At 28.8% G+C, this 7926-nt stretch overlaps 2 protein-coding genes across 2 annotated transcripts; both read right to left on the bottom strand.

Annotated features, from left to right (window-relative positions):
- Positions 1-567: 567 nt before the first annotated feature.
- On the bottom strand, positions 568-2028 carry LOC123194679 (ankyrin repeat-containing protein NPR4-like). Its single transcript, XM_044608019.1, has 2 exons — positions 1361-2028; positions 568-1294 (listed from the first exon to the last, which is right to left on the bottom strand). Exons 1-2 carry the CDS (start codon positions 1718-1720, stop codon positions 671-673), a joined length of 984 nt encoding a protein of 327 aa, XP_044463954.1. The 5' UTR covers positions 1721-2028; the 3' UTR covers positions 568-670.
- Positions 2029-2887: 859 nt separating this feature from the next.
- On the bottom strand, positions 2888-7314 carry LOC123220419 (ankyrin repeat-containing protein ITN1-like). The gene is made up of 4 exons (XM_044643065.1): positions 7275-7314; positions 6821-7141; positions 6057-6530; positions 2888-3189 (listed from the first exon to the last, which is right to left on the bottom strand). The coding sequence occupies exons 2-4, from the start codon at positions 7128-7130 to the stop codon at positions 3032-3034; spliced, it is 942 nt and encodes a 313-aa protein (XP_044499000.1). The 5' UTR covers positions 7131-7141; positions 7275-7314; the 3' UTR covers positions 2888-3031.
- Between the last annotated feature and the right edge of the window lie 612 nt (positions 7315-7926).

The raw sequence follows: 7926 nt of genomic DNA, 5'->3' as shown, positions 1-7926 counted from the left end.
ACCTAAAGTTTGAATAATGATCTTTTCTTCCTTAGGGTTTTTTTCTCATTGTCTCTGATGAGTATCTCTTTTCTGACCATCAACATTCTCTCTCTCTCTCAGTCTCTCTTATAGCCCTACCTTGCCGCCTTCGTACCCTACGATTGATAGGGGTTGTTAGAGAAAAACACGAAGGTCTTAAGAGCTGATTATGGGATGCGTTTTTGCAATGTGTTTATGAAAAGTCAACAGCGTTAGGTGTCTCTAGTTAGTCTATCAGCTCATCTTTTTTGAGCTTTTGTTAGCTACCGTTAGTGAATACTCAAAAAGTTGTTAAATTATGTAATGTCTATGATTATTCAAGGCCTTGGCCAAACTTTCCTTTGTACATACACTGATTGATCAACGAGAATTGGTTATGATTTTGCTCACTTTTACTAAATTTTGTTTTTCTACCAAATTATTAGATTGTAATGCCTCTTGAATTGGGTCCCGTAAGGCTTTTATTTTTAGTTCAACTCTGGTTATTAAAAAAATGTACGTGAAAAGTATACCTATAAGCATTTGAATCATAAAGAAATAGAAGAATTTCTGGAAATCTTAAAAAGATCCATTAATTTGTTCTTTTCTATGACATCTTATATAAACAACGTAACAAAAAAGCACGAGAAAAAAAAAAAACCCTATTATTTCAAAATCTCTTCTTATTACTTGTCACCTTTTTGTGCTTAAATACCCCACCTCCACAGGTGTAAATCAGTATCTCAATAAGAAGAGGAAATTGAAATGAAGCATAGAGAGAGATCGGAATCAAAGAAAGAATAATAACCGGAATGCCAACCCACTTCAATCGTTTTTCAAGAAGTAAAGAAATAGCAGCACCAAAACATGCCATCATCGTCACAATCGAAAGGAAGAGAGTGAAAAGCCCAGCTATAAGTTTTCTAGGCAAGGATTTGTGAAAATCTTTTTCTGCATAGCGAGAAGTGAGAATTCCCAAAAACAGTAGCAAAGAAGTTGATGAAGAAAACAACGATAACGCATTTGAAATGACGAAGATCAAGAATGCCTTGTGGTTCAACAGGATTGGGGTTCCATCTTGCTGATCGTTGCCACCTGGAACTGTGAAAGCGGATGCGAACATGACTGCAGCAATAAGGGTTGCCACAACCATGGATGAAGCTGCAGTGTTCTTCATCCATCTCTCTCCTTCTCTCTCTAATTCTGCATGTTCCTCAGTGAACAACTCGCTCGGTGTTTTGTTGTTTTCGTTCTTTTCTTCCATGTGTTTTGGAGGTGCAATCCTGCTTACCTCCTGAAAATATAGTGCATCAGTACAAAATACAAACAGATGCGTTAGAGAATATCCTTAAATTGTTACCTCAAACCATTCTAGTTCTCTTTGCATCTGGAGGGCAGCACCAGAGATTCGATCAAGTTGAGACTGAGGGCCTAACTTTGCAGCTAAATGGGGGAAAGTATTGGCAAACTTATCATATCCAGTAACTGCTATACGGGTATTTTCACCTAAATAATCGTAGACATGGCTAAAAATCATTTCTTGGCGTTGAATAATTGCATGTGCAATGATTGCTCTTCCGTTTTTATCTTTCCTCCATATTATATCAGGCTTCGATTCAATCGCTTCAGCCACGAACTCCACTATTCCATTCTTTATAGCATCGTATATAGCTTCATCCCAACCAATTTTATCAAGTTGTTCCTTGCTTAAATATGGCATGTGCTTAAATACACATTTCAGAAATGTAACAGCTTCAGTCTGTTTCAACTTCTTTTCGTATAGATTAATTAAATTGGGCACTGTAATTCATGAAAGTACAAAATATAATTAAAAAAGAATTAAAGCTTTCATAATGAGTTCCGTCATACTATTGGAAACAAATATAAATGTTGGACCCTGACCCACTAAATCTTAACTTATAAGTAAACTGAAGACTTCACTGTATCGAAGACAAAATTTTAAGTTTCAATACCTAAATTTCAACTAGATAAAAGATAAAATCCAAGTTTCATGTACTTACCAATCCATTTCAATATGTTCCAAAAAAACCCTCGTAATTTATTGAGCAGCACTGTATAAAAAAGGACTTTTCTTTTCTTTTCTGTTAGAAGGAGTGAAACAAATGTGAAGCTATAATTGAAAGTTTATAATTATTGAAGAGCCTAAAAGACTTATGCCCACCTAAGGTTTAGTCTATTCTTAAACTCCTATCTGATAAGTTTCAAAAACTTAAATATCCACCTATTAATTATTAAAATTGACAAAATCCATTAGTTTCGAGGGTAAATGTCATTTAACCAAAAATATTAAAAATAAAATAAAATTTCATCTCATTCCCCCCTAAAATTTAAAAACTAACAATTTTCCTCTAGGCCAGGTTTTAAAAAGTGAGATTTTCCCCTTACTAGGTTTTGGCTTTTAATCTTCTCTCTGGCAACCAAAGCTTGTCAACCTCCCATCTCCTTTGACACTATGTTGCCCAGACGTTTGACTGATGATCCGGTCAACCTTTGATCAGTTGATGGACCGAAGAAATAAATCTGTGTGATAGGAGGCATAGTGCCAGTAAAGATGAGAGTTTGGTCGGCTCTGATCGCCGAAGAGAAAAGAAAAAAGCAAACCCCAGTAGGGTAAAAGATTACTTTTTAAAACTTGGTCTGAAGAAAAATTATTAGTTTTTAGAATTTACGAGGGAAAATGAGATAATTTTTTTATATTATTGGTTAAATGGTGATTTTACCATTAAAACTAATGAATTTTATTAATTTTAATAACTGATAAAGGTATTTAAAATTTTGAAACTCAACAAAGTGGGAGTTTGGGAATGACCTAAACCTTGGGTAGGAATACGTCTTTTGGCCTTATTGAATATGGGATATACCTAACTGAACATTGCTTTCCTCATCACTTGATTGTAAGTGTTCATCATAAGGAGGAACAGTTACCCTTATACCTTGCATCAAAAGCAGTTAAGAGCATGCAAATAAACTATTGAATAAGGGAATTAATTAAGAAGGGTTTAAAGCAGTATCACTCACATGAGTAAAGCCACTGTTCCCAAAAACTATGTCTGTTTCCACTTGGGAATCCAAAACATTTACGAGCCAACAATCTGATTCCACGGTTTCTATGAAGATCTTCCACAAAAGCCAATACTGGGTATTTTTCCAACATATGTGAAGCCACATCTGCACATAATAATCAAATTTGAATACTGTTCAACGTATAAACTTTAGGGATATTGAAATTTTTACCACTTTTTTATTCCGTGTATACAAAATTGCCACCTATCCTAAAGCTTTCACAAATATACCACAACAGTAATCACCTTCCCCAAAATACCCCTCTTCAATCTTTTATGCACAAATTCTCTCTCCTCTTCTCTGCAATTTTTTTCTCTCTTATTCTAAAGTGATAAAAGAATCAATCACTCTCTCTTCTGGAAAAAAATATTGAATTCTTCAGATTTCAAAAACAAAAGCAGGAAATAAAAAATTCTTCAGATTAAGAATTCTTCAAAATAAGGATTTAAAAAAAAAAGAGCAACTCACAAAAAAACTCAACTGGAAAAAAATGACCATCGAAGAATATCACATTCAGTAGGATTTAACTGGAAAAAAAAATTAACATTTAAGAATTAAAATTTAAAAAAAAAATTTACGTTTAACCTAAAAAACATAAAAAAAGCTTGGCGTAAAATCTGGGAATTGTTAACGCCAACCTGGCCTGTACATAGAAGGGTTGGCAACGCCAACCCTTATATGTATATAATGTATTTATATTAATATATATTATTATATTATTATATTAATTTTATATATTATAATTATATTATATTATTATTATATAATATATATTATATTATATAATATTATAATAATATATATTATATTTTAATATTATTATAATATTATATTATATATTATAATAATATAAATAATATATTATTTTATAATTATATTAAAATATATTATATTATTAATAATTATATAATAAAATATATATATATATAATAATATATATATATATTATATATTATAAATATATATTATTTAATTATTTAATTATATAATTATAATAATATTATATATTATATTTAATATATTATAATATATAATTATATTATATTTTATATAATATATTTTATTATATTTTATATAATATATTTTATTATATATTTGCAATTTAAAATATTATATATTTTTTTATTATATATTATAATATATTATATATAATATAATTATAATTATATAATATATTACATAATATTATTATGTAATATACATATAATATTATTATTTACATTATTAATATAATATATACATTATATTAATATAAAATATTATATATAATATATTATATATATTTTATTCTCTGCAATATTTTCTTGCAGAGAGTCTTGATGCTTCTGTCATAAATCTCTGGAAGGATTAAAGGTGGGCCTACCATTCAAAAAAACCAAAGAGTGAGAGAAAGAAAAGTTGGCGTTAATGCCAACTTTTCCTTTTTTTTTTTTTATTTCCCCAGCTCCCTTGTCCCACCATTTGCCCCCAGCTCTTTTTTTTTTTATTTTGACCAAGGGTTGGCGACATCGCCAACCCTTCGCGACGCCAAGGGTTGGCGATGCCGCCAACCTTTGGTTTATATATTATATATTAATACATATTATATATTATAATATATAATATAATATTATAATATATTAATATTAGATTATAATATTATAATATATTTAAATTCAGGGATTGATGTAAAATCCAGCAGCTTTCACCTTTTTAATTTGTTAAATTAATTTGAAATTTGATACAAATATAAATTAATATTATATTATATATAAAATATTATAATATTATAATATATAATATTATTGTAATATATTAATATAATATTATATATATTATATTAATATATATAATATTATATATTATAATATATAATTATTAATACTAGAATATCTTTAATATTATAATAATATAAATAATATATAATTATAATATTCTAATTAAAATATAATATAATATATCATATATTAATATATAATATAATTTTTATATATATATATATATATATATATATATATATATATATATATATATTTAAATAATTATATATATATATATAAATCATGCTTTGCTTTATAAAGGGTGGGCCCACTCTACATTAATGCTACAGGCCAATTTCCCTTATCGTCAACCCAGATTGCTTTTACATATATTTTATAAAATATAAAATAATATTATAATATAATATTTATAATTATATAAATTTTATTATATATAATATATATTACCAGGGGTTGGCGGCATCGCCAACCCTTGGCGACGCCAAGGGTTGGCGATGCCGCCAACCCCTGTAATAATTATATATATTATATATAATATATTTTATATTATATATGTAATATTATATTATAAAATATTATAATTTAATTATATAAATTATAATATATTATAATATTATAGTATATAATATATTATATTAATATAATAATATTATTTAATATTATATACATATATTAAGGGTTGGCGTTACACAGTAACTTTCAAGCCAACCTTTTTTTTTTTAAGTTAAATGTCCAATTTTTTTTGTTTCACTTAAATGCTTAAATAGCAATTTTTTTTATTTTTCCAGTTAAATACTGTTACATGATCATTTCTTCGATGGTCATTTTTTATCTTGTAGGTTGCTCTTTTTTTTTTCCCCTTTTTTTTTTAAATCCTTACTTTAAAGAATTCTTAATTTGAAGAATTTGGTTGTTTCCTTCCTGTTTTTGTTTTTTGAAGATGAGGGAGAAGAGAGAGTGATTTCTTTATAACTTTGGAAGAAGAGGAAGAAGAGAAAAAAAAGTTGCAGAGAAGAGGAGAGAGAATTTATGCATGAAAGATTGAAGAGGGGTATTTTGGGGAAGGTGAGTACTGTTGTGGTATATTTGTGAAAGCTTTAGGATAGGTGGCAATTTTGTATACACGGAATAAAAAAGTGGTAAAAATTTCAATTTCCCTAAACTTTATATATACTGATAGACCTAAAAATGAACGTTTACAAGGAAACTCACCATAAAGCTCATCAGAGATGAGGCAATTGAGAAGAGTGGCACCACTCCTATCAGGATTTTCTGGACTTAGCACTTCATGTGGAGTCTTTGTGTAAAGATAACGTACCATCTCTCTGGAGCTATAAAACGATGCCCTAACAATTGGAAGTAGGCCATCACCATCCTTAAGGATAACCAAATTACCTTTTTTTTTTAGCATAATCTCAACCATATCTTTGAATCCGTGGATGGCAGCTATAGTGAAAGCTGTGTAGCCCATATCATTTTTAACTTCTAAGTCTTCTTCTGTTGAATATTCTAACAAGTTCTCCAGAATCTTTGTTTGTTTAGCCATAACCGCAACATGAAGAACGTTTTGACCGAGTAGTGTAATATTTTGTCGTATAGCGTCAGTACTTTCTTCGAGGAAAGTTCTTGTACGTGCCCAATCACCTCTTTCCACATCCTTGAATAAGTCGCTACACTTGTTTTCTTCTGCAAATTGTAATACTATAAGACATATAATATAGTGTTTTCTTCTCAAAATTGGGTGCACAGTCTATTGTTTTCAATAATCGCAGATTGATTTGAAATTAAGCTCTCACATAAGTTAGTTATAATAACCTCTCATAATGATCATAATACAGTATGCAAAAGTATGCGTTTGCAAGTTTGAAGCAAAATATTTTAAATGAGAAAGAAAAATATCTTAATGGGATCTAACAAAGAAAATTAAAGTAAATTCAGAAAATTTTCAATTAAAGTATATTAAGATTGAGAATCACCTAGTTGCATGATCTCAGCACTTTCAATTGATGATTTTATTCCTGTTTTCTTAGCCAAAACATTCCACCAATAGTTGGCGGATTCATTTCCCCTCAGCTTTGACATTGTGTCTCCTTTACATGAAATTTGGATTGCATGTAATGCCATTGCATTTTTTCTAACCCACTCCTTGTAGTTTTGCTCAGATTCAACTCCATTCACAACATCCCAAAGATCATTAGCTATAAAATAGCTCTTCAAACATTCCTTCCAATTCTCATAGTTCTCGTCAGTAAGTTTCTCGGTTGCAATGCCTGCAAATCCGGCCATGCTTTCTTCCCCTGAAAATTAAACAACACATCTATCTATTACTTGAACTATGTTAAGGCACTATAACTGAAAGAATAGATAAAATAAAATTGCTAAATGAACCATTAAAAATAAGTTAAAATCTTCAAAAACTATTAAACTTACTTGAACTTTAGTTTGCAGCACAAAATTTCTAATGGTGCTTAAATTTCCATAGAGTGAGATGAAGCATATATAATGCAACGATCAAATCACTGTTAAGTAGCTACCATAAGTTATTCTTCTACTTTGTTTTCTTTTCCTTTTTCTTTATCTTTTTAAACAACGCTTTAATCCAAGTTCTGTTTCCACGTGATTCAAGCTCTTGTTCTTTAGTGATTGAGTTTATATGTTTTAGTTATTTTGCCATCTATCATCCAATTGTATTTGTAAAATCTATTAATTGAAATTGTACAGTTACTAAAACGACAAAAATATTCTTTATTTATTGTAATGTTTACTAAAGTTCAATGACAAATTTGCCCTCCAAATTTATAAAATATACTTTTCACACTTTATATGGTGTACATTAATTGTAAGATTAATAATGATAAAAATAATAAAATTTAAAATTTAAAATTAAAATCATTGACAAGTGTAGTCCTATGATGCAGTTTGATTAGAATCACACTTGAGATGTGAGATTCCACTAGATCTAACATATTTAGGTGTGATTATCACATCATCAAGGTGCAAGGGCTCATTTCCAACTTAAATCACACCAACTTGGTGTGATTCAATTGAAATTACATACATTAAGATGGTGCGATTCTAATTA

This window comes from Mangifera indica, chromosome 1, assembly GCF_011075055.1.
Source record: "Mangifera indica cultivar Alphonso chromosome 1, CATAS_Mindica_2.1, whole genome shotgun sequence".
Taxonomy (NCBI): domain Eukaryota; kingdom Viridiplantae; phylum Streptophyta; class Magnoliopsida; order Sapindales; family Anacardiaceae; genus Mangifera; species Mangifera indica.
Note: the sequence above shows the minus strand (reverse complement) of the source record. Positions and strands in the feature narration are given on the sequence as shown.

What these genes read in the sequence shown, in the direction of transcription:
- LOC123194679 (XM_044608019.1), bottom strand. Translation starts at nt 1,720, where the DNA reads ATGCCATATTTAAGCAAGGAACAACTTGATAAAATTGGTTGGGATGAA. An exon ending in GAGAACTAGAATGGTTTGAG is followed by an intron (nt 1,295 to 1,360) that starts GTAACAATTTAA and finishes CTATATTTTCAG; the next exon opens with GAGGTAAGCAGGATTGCACC.
- LOC123220419 (XM_044643065.1), bottom strand. Translation starts at nt 7,130, where the DNA reads ATGGCCGGATTTGCAGGCATTGCAACCGAGAAACTTACTGACGAGAAC. An exon ending in TGCTGAGATCATGCAACTAG is followed by an intron (nt 6,531 to 6,820) that starts GTGATTCTCAAT and finishes TACAATTTGCAG; the next exon opens with AAGAAAACAAGTGTAGCGAC. An exon ending in CATCTCTGATGAGCTTTATG is followed by an intron (nt 3,190 to 6,056) that starts GTGAGTTTCCTT and finishes TATTATGTGCAG; the next exon opens with ATGTGGCTTCACATATGTTG.